This window comes from Chaetomium strumarium, assembly GCF_033439665.1.
Source record: "Chaetomium strumarium strain CBS 333.67 chromosome Unknown B0T15scaffold_6, whole genome shotgun sequence".
Taxonomy (NCBI): Eukaryota; Fungi; Ascomycota; class Sordariomycetes; order Sordariales; family Chaetomiaceae; genus Chaetomium; species Chaetomium strumarium.
In genome coordinates this window covers 2,241,436-2,258,192 of record NW_026944434.1, presented here as the reverse complement: position 1 = coordinate 2,258,192, position 16,757 = coordinate 2,241,436, and the positions used below count along the sequence as shown (strand labels likewise).

General features: G+C 57.7%; 9 protein-coding genes across 9 annotated transcripts; 4 read left to right on the top strand and 5 right to left on the bottom strand.

Annotated features, from left to right (window-relative positions):
- Positions 1 to 183: 183 nt before the first annotated feature.
- On the top strand, positions 184 to 1,684 carry B0T15DRAFT_496050 (uncharacterized protein; the record flags this gene model as incomplete). The annotated part of the gene is made up of 2 exons (XM_062867150.1): positions 184 to 607; positions 705 to 1,684. 2 exons carry the CDS (start codon positions 184 to 186, stop codon positions 1,682 to 1,684), a joined length of 1,404 nt encoding a protein of 467 aa, XP_062719280.1.
- A 284-nt stretch (positions 1,685 to 1,968) lies between these two features.
- B0T15DRAFT_540386 (uncharacterized protein) lies at positions 1,969 to 2,721 on the bottom strand. The gene is made up of 2 exons (XM_062869785.1): positions 2,376 to 2,721; positions 1,969 to 2,302 (listed from the first exon to the last, which is right to left on the bottom strand). The coding sequence occupies exons 1-2, from the start codon at positions 2,613 to 2,615 to the stop codon at positions 2,159 to 2,161; spliced, it is 384 nt and encodes a 127-aa protein (XP_062719279.1). The 5' UTR covers positions 2,616 to 2,721; the 3' UTR covers positions 1,969 to 2,158.
- A 1,363-nt stretch (positions 2,722 to 4,084) lies between these two features.
- Positions 4,085 to 4,972, bottom strand: B0T15DRAFT_401242 (S-adenosyl-L-methionine-dependent methyltransferase; the record flags this gene model as incomplete). The annotated part of the gene is made up of 1 exon (XM_062865097.1): positions 4,085 to 4,972. The coding sequence occupies one exon, from the start codon at positions 4,970 to 4,972 to the stop codon at positions 4,085 to 4,087; it is 888 nt and encodes a 295-aa protein (XP_062719278.1).
- Positions 4,973 to 5,739: 767 nt separating this feature from the next.
- Positions 5,740 to 6,518, top strand: B0T15DRAFT_400930 (DHBP synthase RibB-like alpha/beta domain-containing protein; the record flags this gene model as incomplete). Its single annotated transcript, XM_062865082.1, has 2 exons — positions 5,740 to 5,815; positions 5,887 to 6,518. 2 exons carry the CDS (start codon positions 5,740 to 5,742, stop codon positions 6,516 to 6,518), a joined length of 708 nt encoding a protein of 235 aa, XP_062719277.1.
- Positions 6,519 to 6,726: 208 nt separating this feature from the next.
- B0T15DRAFT_276834 (Utp14 protein-domain-containing protein) lies at positions 6,727 to 9,959 on the bottom strand. Its single transcript, XM_062863530.1, has 2 exons — positions 7,178 to 9,959; positions 6,727 to 7,118 (listed from the first exon to the last, which is right to left on the bottom strand). Exons 1-2 carry the CDS (start codon positions 9,836 to 9,838, stop codon positions 6,936 to 6,938), a joined length of 2,844 nt encoding a protein of 947 aa, XP_062719276.1. The 5' UTR covers positions 9,839 to 9,959; the 3' UTR covers positions 6,727 to 6,935.
- Positions 9,960 to 10,091: 132 nt separating this feature from the next.
- Positions 10,092 to 10,877, top strand: B0T15DRAFT_504708 (mitochondrial ribosomal protein L27-domain-containing protein). The gene is made up of 2 exons (XM_062867507.1): positions 10,092 to 10,411; positions 10,478 to 10,877. Exons 1-2 carry the CDS (start codon positions 10,223 to 10,225, stop codon positions 10,595 to 10,597), a joined length of 309 nt encoding a protein of 102 aa, XP_062719275.1. The 5' UTR covers positions 10,092 to 10,222; the 3' UTR covers positions 10,598 to 10,877.
- B0T15DRAFT_276753 (Alpha/Beta hydrolase protein) lies at positions 10,720 to 14,059 on the bottom strand. Its single transcript, XM_062863529.1, has 5 exons — positions 13,795 to 14,059; positions 12,772 to 13,740; positions 12,406 to 12,714; positions 12,205 to 12,351; positions 10,720 to 12,144 (listed from the first exon to the last, which is right to left on the bottom strand). Exons 1-5 carry the CDS (start codon positions 13,855 to 13,857, stop codon positions 11,002 to 11,004), a joined length of 2,631 nt encoding a protein of 876 aa, XP_062719274.1. The 5' UTR covers positions 13,858 to 14,059; the 3' UTR covers positions 10,720 to 11,001.
- Positions 14,060 to 14,553: 494 nt separating this feature from the next.
- B0T15DRAFT_496044 (uncharacterized protein) lies at positions 14,554 to 15,296 on the top strand (the record flags this gene model as incomplete). Its single annotated transcript, XM_062867149.1, has 2 exons — positions 14,554 to 14,572; positions 14,683 to 15,296. The coding sequence occupies 2 exons, from the start codon at positions 14,554 to 14,556 to the stop codon at positions 15,294 to 15,296; spliced, it is 633 nt and encodes a 210-aa protein (XP_062719273.1).
- A 177-nt stretch (positions 15,297 to 15,473) lies between these two features.
- On the bottom strand, positions 15,474 to 16,211 carry B0T15DRAFT_540376 (uncharacterized protein). The gene has a single exon (XM_062869784.1). It carries the CDS (start codon positions 16,052 to 16,054, stop codon positions 15,614 to 15,616), a length of 441 nt encoding a protein of 146 aa, XP_062719272.1. The 5' UTR covers positions 16,055 to 16,211; the 3' UTR covers positions 15,474 to 15,613.
- Between the last annotated feature and the right edge of the window lie 546 nt (positions 16,212 to 16,757).

The window sequence follows — 16,757 nt, the reverse complement described above, 5'->3', positions numbered from 1 at the left end:
ATATTCCCGCGGGAGCAACCAACCATGCATATCTGTACCTACTACCAGGTAGTACTCTACCTGACCTACTAGGTACTACTAATGTAATAGTCCCAAAAGACCGTATCTTATGAAAAGCCCGAGGCCTAGACACTGCCTAGTGAATAGCACCTTCCTCTATCTCAGCACTCATTGCGTGGGAAAATGAAACTATACGTTGTCAGCCCCGACTGTGCGCCGAACGATCAGTGCCTCCGCATCAACGGCGCCGGGTGGGGTCTCCTGGAGCAAGACATAGCTGACACACAGGTATTACAGCTCCACCCCAGCGAGCACGCCGACTTCATCTGCGTCTCCTACTCATGGGGCCGCGGCCGTTGCCCAAGCCCCTTCCACCCGCCGTTCGAGGTCTCGGACCGGACGCTCCCCGCTTTAACGGCCACCATCGCGCAGCGTCCGACGTGCCACAGGATCTGGATTGACGCCTTCTGCGTCCCGCCCCCCTCCAATCCACACCTCCGCGCCGCCACCCTGGAAAGCATGGGCTTCATCTACTCACGCGCCGCCGAGGTCATCGTAGTCGTCTCTTCACAAGCCCTGCCCGTCCTCCAATATATTACTACCACTAGTACTACCCCCACATCCTCCTCCTCCTCCTCCTCCTCCTCCCCCTCCCCCTCCCCCCCCGCCGCTCACCCCGGAACATCTCGACATCCTCGCGGTAGAAGACTGGGTCACGCGCGCCTGGACCTACCAGGAAGCCGTCAACGCCCGCCAGCTGCACTTCACCACCACCACCACCATCAGCGCCGCCGCCGCCGCCGGCAGCGGCGTGCTCGTCGACAGCATGCAGCTCTTCTCACGCCTCGGACACGCGCTTGCGCTTCTCGCCAAGACGGCGCCCAAGGAGCGCAAGCGCTACCCGCGGCTGAGCGCCTTCGAGGACGTCATGTGCGATCGTGCCGTGGCTGCGTATCTGGAGAGGTCGGCGCTGCAGGTCATGACCGTCATGGAGGAGCGCACGCAGACGTGGCCGGATGACCACTTCTATGCGATGATGGGCGCCATCTCAACGGAGCCGGCCAGGGCGAGTGGCGCTGAGAGTGCGTGCGAGGCGTTCATGGCATTGTGTGAGCAGAAGGGGGACTGGAGTTTTGTGTTTACTTCGGCGAGGAGGGATGGGAAGATCGGGGGGACGAGGTGGAGGCCTACCAAGGAGGGGGGTGAGGGCCTGAAGCCGATTATCAAGCTGCCTAGCTGGGGAGGGGGGCTGAAAGGGGAGTGGAAGGATGGGTGCTTAGTTCTAGAGCATATTGTTGTGTTGGGCCTGGGGACGGCAGCACACGAGGTCGGCGCATGGATTCGGTGGTGGTTGGAAGGTTTCGACCCTCGGCGGTACGGGTCTGATGCCAAGCTAGGACCGGCGGCCTTTGAAGCTCTTCGGGAGCTGGGATTCTCGGGGAGTTCAGAGTACTTGGCGACAGAGAACGGATTGGTCTTCCCCCAAAATCCAGTGCCTCCGTCGGCCCAAGTGGAAGTGCTGGTCACCGCCGAAATCAGGTGGTCGCCTGGGGCCCCTGCTCTGGTCCGGTATCACGGAGACACTGGCACCGACCCTGGGTTGTTTTTTTACGAGCCGGCAGTCTTTGGGGAGATGCCAAAGCTTCTCGCCGTCCACCGCCCAACAGCCGTCTCCCTTTCCTAAGGAGTAGTAGATCTCAGCTGTTCCAACTTCCCTTCACCTCAACCATATAACGCTGTCATTCGCACCTCCCCTGCACATACGACCATACCTGGTAGGAAACTCGGGATCCTATCCGCTCTCTTTGACTTAAGAGATCGTATCTCGCCTTTTAGAACAGTGTCTATAAAAGAGCTTACACTTTTAGCTTCGAGATGGCTTTACTTGTTAGCACGGATAGGTATCATATACTACATAGTATATCATGCGGAACGCAGTCAAATAATGCAGTATGCATAGGAATCAAGTAAGAAGAAGGATGATGAATTAAGAAGAGGGTGGCTTGTCTGCGTGGAAGATATTCCACGCAGTTGGGCCTTATCTAATCTACAGGACCGGGGTACCCCACAATGTGGAGCACCCAGAATGATTGCGCCCGTTCCGGTATCAGTATAAACAACATACCTATATAGAAGCCAAAGGAAGACTTAACCTTAACTATAATTCCCCTTTGAGAGCATCCAACCACCATTTTGCCAAGTCGGCAACTGCCCAATCCGCTAGGCGACGTATAGCCGTTGAGATCTGGTAACAGCCGGCGAGTGTGTGGGAGTCGCCGATGAAAATACTATGATAGACAAACTACAGCCCCTATTGCTTAGCGATGAAGTTCTACGAATTCGCAGGTAGATATATCATATCCGTATCAACATACCGTCTTGCCCTCTCGGCGAGTAGCAACATCGGCACGCCACTTACTGCCGAACGCGGATACAAGTGGTAGAGCGGGTAGTGGTAACGTATTCGTATCCTCTTGTGCGCTACCCCTTATGGCTCGCAGCGAATCTCGGGCTATCTCTAGGTGTCGGAAATGAGCGCGTACCCAGGTAGCAAGCTGAATGGACCCCGTCAGAACGTCGGGACCGGCGTTCTTTGTCACGATGCTAACGGCCATAGAGTGGGAGCTTCATTGGTCAGTTCGCAGTGCGTAACGGGAACATTCCCGAGGCTCAAGCGCAGCTGTTGGCCATCCACCACGGCTTCATTAATGAACAACCCGTAGTCCACCTTGTGTTCGCCCAAGGATGGGTCCGGATCGCGAAACATGGGTTGAATGCGGCAGGCCGTTCTATATATTGAGAATATTAGCAATGCTGGAATTGAGAAATGCAAATCAAGGGGGGCTAGACAGAAGACGAAAAAGGCTTCAGGTTCGCTCACATGTTGCGGTAGTGCACAGACGAATGGCCTACAAGAGCATCTTTTAGAAGAGGGGCATGCACCATTTCGTTCCATCCAGGTTCATGCTCAAGCCTCTCCTCGCAGAGTATGCTCTGCTCGCAAATGGCCTCTAACATGGCATGGCGGTGGCGGAGCAGGAAGTCCTGGTTTGGGTCATTGCTCGGCGGCACGGGAAGAAAGAGGCGGTCGTAACTTTCTTTTTTTTTCGTTCCAGTGGCGGGGTACAGAGTCCTATGAGAACATAAGTGGTCAGCACGCTACTCCGTAGAGTTACCACTCTCAACAGAGCCAGTGAACTCGAACCTTGAAGACAACCGGGATCACGGGTCTTTCGCCTCTTCCAATATCGCCTAGATCTTGGAGAAGTTCCAGAAAGGGATGCAGGCAATTGTGGCGTCGGGGGGTTAGATCCAGGTCGGCGCCACTACGCTGGCGCTTTTGCGGGGGTCGTACCTAGGGTCGCTCATGGCCGCCAGCGTGTCGGGATCATCCGCTTCAATTGTTGCGAGCCAAGCGAGGATCGCGTCGGTGCCGCAATACGTGGGCACTTGTTGCTGCGGCATCCCACTTGACGAGAATAGCGCGAAGAAAATTGTTGCTGAACTGGAATCGGAAGGTTGGATGTTGGGTACACTTAGTTGAACAGGAACGCGATTTTGTTTTTGGCCCAAAAGGAGTGATAAGGCATCTGGCCATGCGGGAATGGAGGAATTTGCTGCCACTCTCTTCACCAAATCCCTGAAATGGGCATGTATGCCCCGTCAGACTTGAATTTGTGGAAGGCCTGGGCTGAGAATGCGGAGACGCGGAGGTTGGATCTCGCTGTGCTACGGAATGACCAAAGCACACGTTTACGTGCGCCAGGCTTCTGGTGGCAGGACGGCCTCGCCACCCTTGGAGGGGATATTGTTGATGGACCTGCAGCAATGTCTATGGCTATGGAGGGGTCATCACTCTAGGGCATAAGGTATCTATGGCCAGGACTGTCAATCAGCTCTCATTTCCGGCCGGTCATACCACTATTTGTACTCTACAACAGTTATGTCATCGGCATACTAGTACTGTACATACAATATCATACACACATACCCACCACTCCTCGCCCGACATCCGCGTGGTCGATGCGAGCTCACGGAACTCGCTGTACCCCAAAGAAGTAATTCCCAACCTTCTCACTCCCTCTCACCTCCTTCCACCCCAGGCCGGGCACATACACCACGCCCATGACCATCGGCGCCCCCACGCCCCGCCCTTCCCGTCAAAATACCTCCTCAACTCGCCCTCATTAATATACTTATTCCAGTCATGCGTCCCCTTGGGCACCACCCCCAACAAATCCTCAGCCACCAGATTGGTCGTCACCCAGCTCGTCCACGTCCTCGCAATGGTGCTCAGGACGAGCCACCCGCCGGGCTTGACAAACTGCCCGACCCGGTCGAGGAAGGCCGCCGGGTAGTCGACATGCTCGACGACCTCGAACACGCTGACCACATCAAACCTGCCCACTGGCGACTCCGGTAACGGCAGCGACTCGATCGTCTCGTTCAGATACACCAGCTTCTTGCTCAGACCCAGGGCAGGGTCGCGCCGGGCGTGCGACCGCGCCACGGCGAGGATGGTCGGGGACGGGTCGATCGCTGTCACGGAGAGGGTGGACGGCAGGCGCGCGGCTGACTCGGCGAAGATGCCACCTCCGCAGCCGACGTCCAGGTATCGGAGTGCTGTCGGGGTGGAGGTACTGGTTGGAGAGGACGAGAGGCAGGCGCGGATGAAGTCGTGTCGGAGCGGGTTCATCAGGTGGAGAGGACGCGACGGGCCGTGGGGGTCCCACCAGGAGGAGGCGAGGGCGGAGAAGTGGGAGATTTCGGTTTCGTTAACGGAGGAGGAGGAAGAGGCAGCGGAGGCGGGGTGAGTGTGGGGGAGGGTTGGCGTTGAGCTCAGCTGTCGGTAGGGCGTCGATGGTTGACATGGTTCGGCCGCCGGCGTCGAGTGCGCGGCTCCCGCCGCCACCCGCCGGAGTGACTGCGCCGGTCGGAATAGTCTTGGGGCGTGCCGCAGTAATGGTCGCATTTTCAGGTGCAGATTGTCTGGCCGTGGCATTCGGCACGCCGTTCGGATCGAACCGGTTGAAGCAGTTTAGACCCGCAGCTCTTTTTTTGGAGCTCCCGTCCTACACTACTGTACTCTGCCCGCATCTCAGGTCCACTTCAGCATGGCCACGCGGAGTTCTAGAACAGTTCTAGCGCCTGCCCCGCAGCTCTCTCTGATGCCCCGCTTTTCAGGGACTTCTTGTGTGCATGCTGTCCCGAGGATCACACGATTGCCGAGCTGCGACCGGACACTGATGAGTGACATGTTTGTCAGCGCCAGTCATCGATTGACTGGAGACTTATTAAACAGAACCGATGGTGGATAGTGGAATCATAGCCACAGGGCCACGGGTTATTAAGTCTTTCTTGACCTTGAGCCGCGGTGCGAATTGACAGGTTAATGTCTTGTTCTGGCTACCTCCGCGAAAGAATCTTAAGAAGACTTTAAAGACCAAGACCGAGCTTCGGCATCGGAACCCCACCAACACCGAGCCCTGACCCGGCTGGCCGGATACTCGGCTGACATCTGATACTCAACACTTGCCTTCGCACTCGTTGATAGGCATCGTGGGCTTCGGTGACAGACAAGTCATTTTCCACGGCAAGTTTTGGTCGCGGCTGAGTCATCCCCGGCGCCAGAGTCCGCAAGCGGATTCATTCACCACATCCCTTAATTCCCCTCCACCCTCTCGCAACACCCCGCCGGCACCCGTCCAGAGCAAACAACCAACCCCAACAATCGTAACCATGCCGTCCCCAGCCTTAGCCGGTCAAATTGACCCATCCCAATTCGACTCCATCCCCGACACAATCCAAGCCTTCCGTACGTACGCCCTCCCTCCCTCCGCGCTCGCTCAACCCACGGGTACACACTTCTAACTCCACCTCAAACAGGAGATGGCGAATTCGTAGTAGTCCTCGACGACCCCTCCCGGGAAAACGAAGCCGACCTGATCATCGCAGCCGAGGGAATCACGACGCAACAGATGGCCTTCCTGGTGCGGCACTCATCGGGCCTGATCTGCGCGCCGCTGCTGCCGCAGCGCACCGTCGAGCTGGACCTGCCGCAGATGGTGACGCACAACCAGGACCCCAAGACGACCGCCTACACGGTCAGCGTCGACGCGGCCGACCCCAGCGTGACGACGGGCATCAGCGCCCAGGATCGCGCGTTGGCGTGCCGCGTGCTGGCCGACGAGCGCGCGACCCCGGCGAGCCTCCGCCGCCCGGGCCACGTGTTCCCGCTGCGGGCGAAGCCCGGCGGTGTGAGGCAGCGCCGGGGGCATACCGAGGCTGCGATTGACCTGTGCCGGTTGGCGGGGAAGAAGCCCGTGGCGGTAATCAGCGAGCTGGTGGATGATGGGGCAGAGGTGCCTGGCCAGGCCCTAAGGGAGGAGCCCGGGATGCTGAGGGGGGAGGCATGCGTGGCCTTTGCAAAGAAGTGGGGTCTGAAGGTGTGCACAATCGCGGATCTGGTGGACTATTTGGAGAAGACAGAAGGGAAGCTTCAGATTAATGGCGATTGAACGGGTTTTGAAGCTGTGGAACGGCACACGACAGGTGCCCGTACATATGGCGCGGGCAGCACGACGCCGTCGCACGCCATTGTCCGGTCTAGTTGCATGGAAGGATTCTTCAGGGCCGATCTTTGCCTGTGGGTGTAAATATGGCCTTTTGGGTACTCGGGCGCACTGCCGCCATTGGGTTTTGGCTATGGTAGACAAAAAGATACACGACCTTGCAAGAGATCAAATCGCAGCTCCAACCAAACGTTCTTTTGGCATTGCCTCGATACCTGGATGTAACAGGATGGCCCTTCCGTAACGCCACTGAATGCATTGCCTGATGCATCCTTCCTACCGGTCCCATTTTTTGTCTATCCCAATCTACAGAACAACAGATTAGAAAAGCCAGGCCGAGAGAACCAACTACCCTCCTGACTTTCAGTACATGGGATTCGACATAGGCGCAATAATGCCCTGCTTGACAATGATACGAGGCTTTGTCGCGTCTTGGAACGTCTCCTTGGTCACCCACTCGGGGCCGACAGGCAGCCGGAGCGAACGCTCGTACTGCTGTTGAGATTCGAAGGGATGAGGCAGCCCCGGAGCAAGATACTTGTCGTTCTGCAGTTGAGTTAGCCTTCAGTCTCAGTCACCCACCAAACAATTTGGCGACAACAAACCTTTTTGATCCGCTTCTCGCTGATGATCACGTCCTTCAACCTGAAGTCCTTCCGGTCCCTCTTCTTCACACCCTCGACCTTGGTGATGAAGCGGCCCTGGTGACGTCTCTTCTCGCGATTGCTCACGCCTTCACCCACCCAGCTGCCCCAGCCGGGTAGAGTGTTGTCGATCTCCTTTTCGTCATCGTCGCGCTCGATCTCGGCCTTCTCCTCTTCAAACTGGCCATGGACGTCCTCGCCGGCAAAGGCCCGCTCAATCAGCTTCTGATCGCGGATTGCCATGGGAAGATGCAGGTCAGCGTCATCATCCGAGTCTTGCCCTCCATCTGCATGGACGGTTGGTGTGCCGTCAGACGTGGGTTTGGGCTTGGATGACTTGATGCTCAGCGTCACGGCGCCAGAGATGTCCACTTCCTCGGCCCTCGTCTTGCTCGCCTTTTTGCTTTTGCGGCCAGACGGCTCGACCTGAGACCAGACACCAGCCGCGGCCGGTGCCGGCGCCGGTGGCGGTCCTGCAGTCCAAGCACCACCGGCGCCGGAGGTTGATGATTGCGGTTCGACCTGCCTGGCGGGCTGAGATTGCGATGTTGGTTGTGGGCGGCCGAAGGTACTTGTTGAGTTGGCAGGCCCGCGAGCATCGGCGGCATTGGCTCTTTTGGCGGCAGTTGCGCTGGCATTGGCAGTGGCTGCCGAGTTACCCATGCCGTACTGCCGGCGACCAATCTCCATTTCCTCATCGGACGCCACTTCATTATCCGAGTCTAGCTGGCGACGCAGCTCAGCTATAGCCTCATCGTTTTCTTTCTTGCGTAGCTCTTCCCCTCGTTGCATAAACTTCATCTGCATGAGTTTGGATTGGGGCGCTTCGTCCTCGTCATAGGCAGCTGCTCGATCAAGTTCTGCCAAGAGACGATGCCGGTTGTCTCCCTCTTCAGAAGCGTCTGAAACATCAGAAACGTCATCGTCGTCGTCATCCGATCCACCGGTCCGACCCTCAATGCGACGGCGCAGCTCTTCCTTCCTCTGAGCCATCTCGGTCAGACCAGCGCGGAAATTCTCATCCCAAACTGCGCGCCCAGCCTTCTTGCCGAGCTTCGCCCATTTGCTCTCCCGGTGGCGCGTGCCCACGCGCTCCAGCGCCCGTCTCCGGTCAAGAAGCTCTCGCTCGTCCTCCGAGTCCAGCTCGCCATTTGCGAGGGCCGCCTCATGTTCTGCCTCCTGCTCCCGAGCGAGCTCCTTGCGATGGATGCGACGGTACGTCTTGCTCTTGATCTTCTTGATGCGCTTTGCCCTGGCCATCTCACGTGAATGCAATTCCCGCTCGCGCCGCCGCTGTCGTGCTATCTCTTTCAATTCCGCCTGCGTCAATCCGTTCTGCCCGCTGCCGTCTCCTTCCTCCTTCTTCTCGGCCTTCGCGCTCGGCCCAAGTCCACTCTCCTCCATGATAGCCAGGATGGTCTGCTCCAGCTCCGTCCCAGACGTCTTCTGGTTGATCGGCATTAGCTCTGCGCCGTCAAGGCCACGATCGTGGGCATTCTGGGCGAGCGGAAAGACCAGATGATCTGCCCGCCGGTTGTGCTTGACGGTCTCAACCCATCTGCCGAGCGTCTCGTTGGTCTTCTCGTAGGCGGCGCTGCGGAGGAGGCGATCCTGCTGGCGCTTGGCAAGGGGAACATCAAGCTTCTTGGAAGATCCGGGCTTCACGGCCTTCTCTTCCTTGTTCATGAGCCTAAGGGCCCGCTTGATGTGCGGGTCCTTGACACCTGCCAACCCAAGATCTTTGAGACTGAGCTTGGGCTTGCCTTGTGACCCGGTCTGCTGCTCGCCTTCCTCCTCATCCTCGCCAGCAAACCCAGCGATCATACTCTGCAGCGCGTCCAGTTTTGACTCGTCGTCCTCATCCTCTTCGCTCTCGTCGTCCGCATCAGTAGACTCGTCGTCCTCTTCTTCAGATCCAGACTCTTCTTGCTCTTCATCGTCGTCTTCCTCAGAGAACTGATCTAGCGCCGTCGCAAGGTCAATCGCATCCGAACCAAGCGACTCAAGATCATCTTCCTCCTCCTCCTCCTGCTCTTCACTGTCCTCTGCCTCGCCCCCAGCCTTCCTCTTCCCTTTTTTCCTCCCTCCCTTCGAACCACTCCCCGCAAAGCCAAACCCCTCGAACCGCTCCTCATCACTCTCACCAAACGCCTCATCCGAATCCAGCTCGGAATCCTCATCCTCGCCTCCAACACCTACATGCCACTCCTCACTATCACTCCCTGCCGCACCGTCATCATCCGAGAATCCATCAAACCCGTCCTCGCCATCTTGTTCTCTCCTAGGCCTCTTCTTCCCTCTTTCCCCACCGTTAAGGTCCTCATCCCCGTCTTCGTCGTCGTCATCATCCTCCCCGCGGCGCTGCCTCTTCCCGGGATGCTGCTCGCCGCCGTCGTCGTCGTCGTCCAACGCGCGCCTGCGCACGCCCCGCACGGGCGAGTCATCGCCAACTTGCTCGGCGGCACGCGCGAATGCGTCGAGGGCGTTGGCGGTGGCTTTCGCGCGGGACTTCTTGAAGTGCTTGACGTGCGATTTGCTCGGCTTGTTGTGGCCACCGCCACCACCACCGGCTGCTGTGGCGGTGGGGAGCAAAGGGCGGCCGTGGGCTTGACGGCCTGGCATTTTTGTCGAGTTTTCTTCTTTGTAAGGAGATTGTGAGGAAGGAAGGGTAGAAGGTGTTTGCGGCGAGTTGCCGCTGGTCGATGCTGCGATCGTCAACAAACCAGGAGATTCTGGTTTTCTGCCGGGAAAATTGCTTGAGGAATTTTGGGCGGTGAGCATTGAGAGCTGGTGGGGAGTGGGGTTGCATTGCGGGGCTCCGTGGAGCACTGGGCTTGGCGTGCCGGGCAGGGGCTTTTTTACCTGCCGGGAGCGTGCCGTCGCCGCAAAATTTACCGGACGGACCCCGAGCTTGACGATTTGCCGACCGCCGACCGCTGCGACATCAACCTCCCGCTCATTGATTACCCACCGCCCGACAAACACGCAAGCCGCCCAGCCAACAAGATGCAGCCTACCCGCGTGCTCCAGGCGCTCCGCTACCGCAGGCTGCGCCTCACGACCAAGGATGTCAACAAGGGATTCTACAAGGGCACGCGCACGGGGTCCATGGGTCGGCACACCAAGCACGGCGGCTACATCATCGATTGGAACAAGGTGCGGACGTATGTGTGCCCTTCGCTGGAAGGGTTCAAGGTGTGTGATCTCCTACTGCGATGCTAAAGAAACCCAGGAACCGAGTGCTGACCAGAGTGGAAACAGCTCACCCCGTTCGTGACACGAAACATGCCGCGGACGTTTGGCAGATACGAGACCAAGCTAGGGCCGAAGGACCCTGAGATGTATCTGGCGAGGTGGAAGGCCGAGAACGGGCTGGATTGAGGAGCGACTGTCTGTTGCAGGAGGGTTCGGTCAGGCTGCGGCATCAGCTAGCTGGACATTGTAAGAGTAGAGTAGACACCGGTGCGGTCAGGGAGAGGTGCACTGAATGTCTAGTACTCAGGGGAGCTAGATGGCATTGTTTGGATCATGAAATGGCGTTGAACGGCGTTGCGACAGGAATGTAGCATATAAGTACTTAAGGTATACTGGGTCAATAGTTCGCACCAGGTCTTGCACAGATTGGGGCCTTTTGAGAAGCTATAAACACTACAAACGGCTTACTAAACGACGCAGCCCGTCTGAATTATTCTATCCTGAAATTCGAAGGCTCTGTTTCGCCTGTCATCAAAGTGAAGAAAGGGGTATCCAAGCTAAAACCACACCGGTCTCCAGCTTTCGAAAACTTATCTCGAAATGGGCTCCTCTTCCGCGGTGATAAAGCTTTCCAAATCTGACTTCGCCCCAGGCGAAGTAGGCGACAAGAGAGGCGTCGGCGTTCCAGGAGTCACGGCACCATGATCGCGGCTCGGCCCCTTCTCCGGCTCAGCCAAGTCTGCCTTCCCCTGATGGTCCGAGATATGCACCGACGGAGGCGCGACGAAGCTACTCGAGTCCGCGGTCGATACCCTGACAGAACTTTGGTCCATTGGGGTGGCGAGTGTGATCATGCTTGCTGTTTCGGGTTCCTTGCGCAAGCTGAAGGGCGTTGCCAGCCCGCCAATCATGACCCGCTTTCCGGTGACGCCCGTCTCGTGCGCGTTATTGCGGGATAGGAAGCCCTTCGTTTCCCCATCCGCAGCCTCGTCTGCAGCTTCCTTGCTGCCATCGGCCACAGGTCCGGCTGGGCGGAGGTCGAGGTTCTCATCCGAAGGCTTGACCGCCTCAGCACGCTCGGCCGCCTCCTCCTCGCCGGCCAAACCTTTCCAAGCCCGGCTCTCGCTCGTCTCGCTCGTCGTTGGCACGCTGTCTTCCTCCCGCACCGCTCTCGTCTGCTTTTCCAAATCCGAGAACGCGCGCGCCCCCTGTCCCTGACCGGGGCTGGCGGTGGTCATACATGGCGTCTTCGCGGCGTGCTGCTCCCTCTGGACAGTCATTTGGTCATGCTTGGAGCCCCACAGCGCCCACAGCGACAAGCCCAGGCCGCGCGCCTTCTTCTTCTCGAAGTGCTTCGCGCCCAGCTTCCTCTGGCCTGCGAGCGCGCTCGGCGGCGGGACTTCGCCTTCGCCAAAGACTTCGTAGCCCACGGCCATGTCGCGGAGGCGCTGCTTGTGCACGCGGGCTTTGGCCTGCTTGAAGCGCGCGTCCCAGCGCCGCTTGTGCTGGAGCCACTTGCGGACGGTGCCGACTTTGACCACGCCGACCTGATCGCGGGGCATGCAGCATGCCGGGAGTTCGGACGGAGGGGGTAGGGGGAGGATCTCGCCGTGCCGCGTAACCCGCTGGCGAATCATATGGTTCTCAAAGGGAGGGAGAGGGTCGCCTGCTCGGCCAACGGAGTTTCCTGCGTGCGACCTGTGGTGCTTGACGGCTTCCTGCTGCTCGGTCTTCTAGATGATGCATCAATACGATATGCGACAGCTAGGTTGGATATGCAGAGAGAAACTTACCGAAGCATCAAGCTCGTTCTCACTTGGGGAACTAGAACTTGAGGAGCTGCTCGAACTTGAGATGACGGATATTTCGTCGTCGTCAAGTATACCGACGTGGGTCTTTTGGGCACCGGCCAGCGCCCAGGCCGAGAATTGTGCAACACTCTGTATCTCCCGGTCAGCAACTGCAGGTCTGGCCGAGCACCGGAACTAACTTACCCTGTACATGTACTTCGCTGGTCTGGTGAAGCTCAAGGTCGGCGCAACATGACACAAATCGTCCCAGACTTGCAGCTGGACATCGGTAGGCTTATACCTGTCGACCAGGCCTCTCGCCTTGTCATCCATAAGCGCCTCAGGAGGGAGGTACTGCGCGGGGTTGGCGCATTTATGAGCAAGGTAGATTTGCTCATCACGCAACAGCTCGCCGCCTCCGACCATGATGAGCAGTGGCGGTAGGCCACCCAGCGTTGGCTGCACAATCGGGCTGACCAAAGGGTGGGCTAGAAGCTCGTTGGTCGTGTACATCTGGCATCCGCGTCAGCACGAGGGATGGCTCGATTCGTCCTCGCAAAGCAAACCCACCTGTATTTGCTCCTTGACCTCAACCTCCTCGCCGTCAATGACAAACTTCAACCGGTGCGTGTGCTCCGCGACATCCTGCGCCGTAGGCATGCCGCTGTCCTGGGCAGGCTCGCGATCCTGACTTTGGATCTCCTTCTTCTGCGCAATCGCTGCTTTTTTGAGTTCCTCAAGCTCCTCCTCATCAGGAGGAGGCCAGGCACGCGACGGCTTGTGGTGGAAGCCGGACGACGGAATGTAATCCAGCGGGGACTCCCCAGCGACGCTCGGAAACGAGTGAGTCAAGTCGACCCACGGGCTGATGAGCACGGCGCCCGCCGGGAGCGGAATGCCCCTGTCCCTGAGTACGACCATCATCGAGAGGATCATCCCACCGCCGGCAGAGTCACCAGCCAGAATAATGGTGCTCGGTTTCTGATGGGCGATGAGGTACAGATACGTAGCCAGACAGTCCTGCAGGCCGCATGGGAACGGAAACTGTGGAGCAAGCCGGTACTTGGGCGCCAACGCCCTAGCCTTGAGCTTCCGTGCATGGCGCTGGATCTGGTAGCGGTGCTCGTCGACGCTGCCAAAGTAGTAGCCTCCTCCATGCACGTAGAGCATGACACGGTTGCCGGGATCGGAGTTCTTCTTGCGCTCCTGATAGTCGGCCTTCATCTCGATCCACTCGGCCTTGAGCGGGCTCTTTGGCTTGCGCCATTGCCACCACTCCTTGCCGCCGACCTGGCGGATGCCATCCGGACCAAGTTGTTCGACCACAAGATCGGCCGCGCGAGACAGGTCTTGCTCCGGAATCTCAACAGAGTCGACTCTCACCCACTGAGGATGCGGTACCCACTGGCTAGTAAAAGCCTGCAGTTCCTCGACGGTGTGGTGCGACGCATGAACGAGAAAGGAGCGTATGAGGTGCAGCCCCTGGTCGTACGACAAGTGCGCTGTTGGCTTGTGGGCGAGTGGTTTCCGGTTCAGATACTGTGTCTCTGATCAGCCCAGTCCAGCCGGAGGGATTCGCTCGACTTGACTGACATGCGACAAAAGAGTGGACAGAACTGTGGGCGTTACCGCCAGACCCACGGCCGCGGTATTCATCGTCGATATCACGCAGTTATCCTAGATTGTCTCATTCCTTCTTCGACAAATAAGTGTATATTGATGCTAGTTGCCGGCGGTTGGCTTTCTTTTCTCACTGTAGCGTGATGTCATTTGCTATCCGCACCTGGAACCCAACAGGACGGCGCCGGTCCTCCTGCATCCAAGGCAATGCCAACAATAGCTCAGGGGCCAATGCCAAGGGATTGGCAGAGCGGCGTCGATCTTGCTTGAAACCACTTCAGGTTGTCAGCAACTTATTCCGTTCATGGGACGACGCCAGTTTGACAAAGGGCACACCGCAGGTACGTTGGAGACACCATACAGATACTCTAACAGCAACTCACAAAAACATGTCTCTACCACACTGTCAAACTCGGTGTTGCTAAACACCAAGGGAGGAGTTAACAGAAGGGATGCAAGCACTGTGCGAGGTCCCCTGAGCCGGGCTTGGCATTTTCAGGGATGTCCTTGCTTAAGATCGTCTTATCGATAAGACTCTTTAGCTTCCTCTGGTCGAGTTTCCCCACGATGTGAAGCTCCGCGTCACCTTGAGTTGCCTGCCCACAGTACAGATATATCCAATTCCAAGTCCAACCCTCCACGAACTGATCTCTGCAATCTACTCCATCTAGAGCACGAAACAAACAACACATGTTTTGACCAAACTGACACCTTCCCTAACAACCATTCAGAATGGCGACTCAATACGAGGGTAAGCGCCTCGGCACGTCCAACTCCGCGATGCGATGCAATGCGATGCGGCATACCCATCCTCTCCTTGACGTCTACCTCTAAGCACCTTAACTGATATTCAGTGTCCAGTCGAGCACAACATCAAACCAAACCATTCTACGACCCGTCGGCGGCGGCAAGTCGACATGTCAACCTTCAATGCGCACCTGCACAACATCGTTCCCGAATCCACATCCTCCCCTTCTACATCCCCGCAACAGGAACGCCACCACCACCACAACCCTCACGCCGTCCCGAACCCGACCGACACTGCCGCGCTCTTCCGCCTCTTGCAAGACCAGATGGGCACGCTCGCCACAACAGCACCAACCGACGACAACCGCGCCTTCCTGCAGTCCCTCGTCGAAGCCCTCGAGCTGGATGTGGCGCACCCGCCGCGGGAGATTGAGGGCGTGACGCAGGAGTTCCTGGACGGCCTCGACCGGGTATCGCGCAAGTCGCTGAAGCAGGACGACACCTGCCCGATCTGCGCGGAGCGGTACCTCGACGACCAATACCCGCTCGTGGTGGAGCTTCCGTGCCACGGGAGTCACCGGTTCGACCTCGAGTGTGTCGGGCCCTGGTTGCGGGCTAAGGGAACGTGTCCTCTGTGCAGGAAGGAGATGGGGAAGCGGAGGGCGGTGGTTGTTGCTACGGAGGAAGACGATGAAGAAGTGGATGATATGAATGGGTTGTATGCTTGACTGGGTGAGCCAAAGGCGTCGGCAGGGAGGTGTAGGGTGGTTCAAGGGGGGCCGGAAGGGATGATTAACTCCCACTTGCATCACGGCGATGCGTTTACCAAGCTTGAGCCAGTCCATACTGCATTTCATGAGCAAGTAGTTTGGCGTGGGGCTTAAACAAGTCATGAGTGATGAGCATGCCGAGTGTTGGACTCCATGATGCAATTCCCCAACGCCGAAATGCAAAACCCATGCGTGTTTGCGTTGATTTGTACATTCTCCAGCCAGTCAGCTGGGGATGTGCGGTCCCTTGTCCCCTTTTATACACCTCCCCTCCCCTAACCACTCACGTCGGTTCCAACCTTGCCGTGCTTCTTCCCACCATGCCCCTTGCTCCTCGTCTTCTTATCTCCCTTGTCCGCGGTCTTCTCCTCCGGATTATGTGGCTTCGAGAAGTCTTGATTCGCTCCGCTCGCGTCGAGCGGGTTCCCGTTGCTCTCGTTGTCCATGGACTTCTTCTCAGCTTCCGGGTTGGTGTTGTTGCCGTTGAAAGCCGTGGATTTCTCGGCCACCTGGTCGTCAACGCCGAAATTAGTGCCCTCGGAGCGGCGGGGGTTGAGAGACTCGCGATCTTGAAGATTGTCTTTGCCTGTGCTGAAAGGCCGGGCTGAGTGATATCTCTGGAAGAGGTATGGCGAAGGCCCTGAAGACCTCGAGGCTGTCGAACGCAGTGTCCGCGCCTGGAGGAAGAAGGATTGCGAGCCGGTTCGGAAAGCCATTGTGTGGAGGGACTAGTCGGCACGGTCGGTCAATTGGAATTTAGGAGCGTGTAAAATGGCGGAATTGCAGGTATGAGGAACAGTTCAAATCCGCCAGACAACAAACTGATCTTAAAAGTACAAGCTCTTGGAGTCTGTCACAGGAAATGGTTCAATGTTGCCTGAGTGAGCAAGCAGGTGCCCAGAAGAAGTGTGACGTCATCACAAGCCTACAGTTCAAACTCCACAGCGGGGCTAGAACTCCGAGGTTGCAACCGGCCCGCATTTGCACCAGACTCCCGTCGGCTCGATATCGAGAGCTTCACCTCCTCATGTGTACAAAACCCAAGCCCCAGCGAATACTAGTAGGCGCCATCGAGGCTCTTAGTAGAACATTCAGGCGACAGAGCTTCACATCCACAATCCCAGTCATCTTCAGCTTCGCTCACGATGACAGTCAACCACATCGACCAAGCCCGATCAAGCCGAACGTGATTGTCACGGGAACGGAACTTCAACGTTCGCAAGCAGCAGCCGAATTCTCAAAACTCATCAGCACGCCAGTGGCTACCACCGAACTGCCACTAACGAGCCAAGGCGTAGACATGACAGAAATATATATACCGGATCATCCTCGCGGGTCGTGACGGCCGCTGTTTATTCACAGGAAGGTCTGCGATACGGACGTACCGAAACAGCGGTGACTGCGAAAACCAGTCTCAAT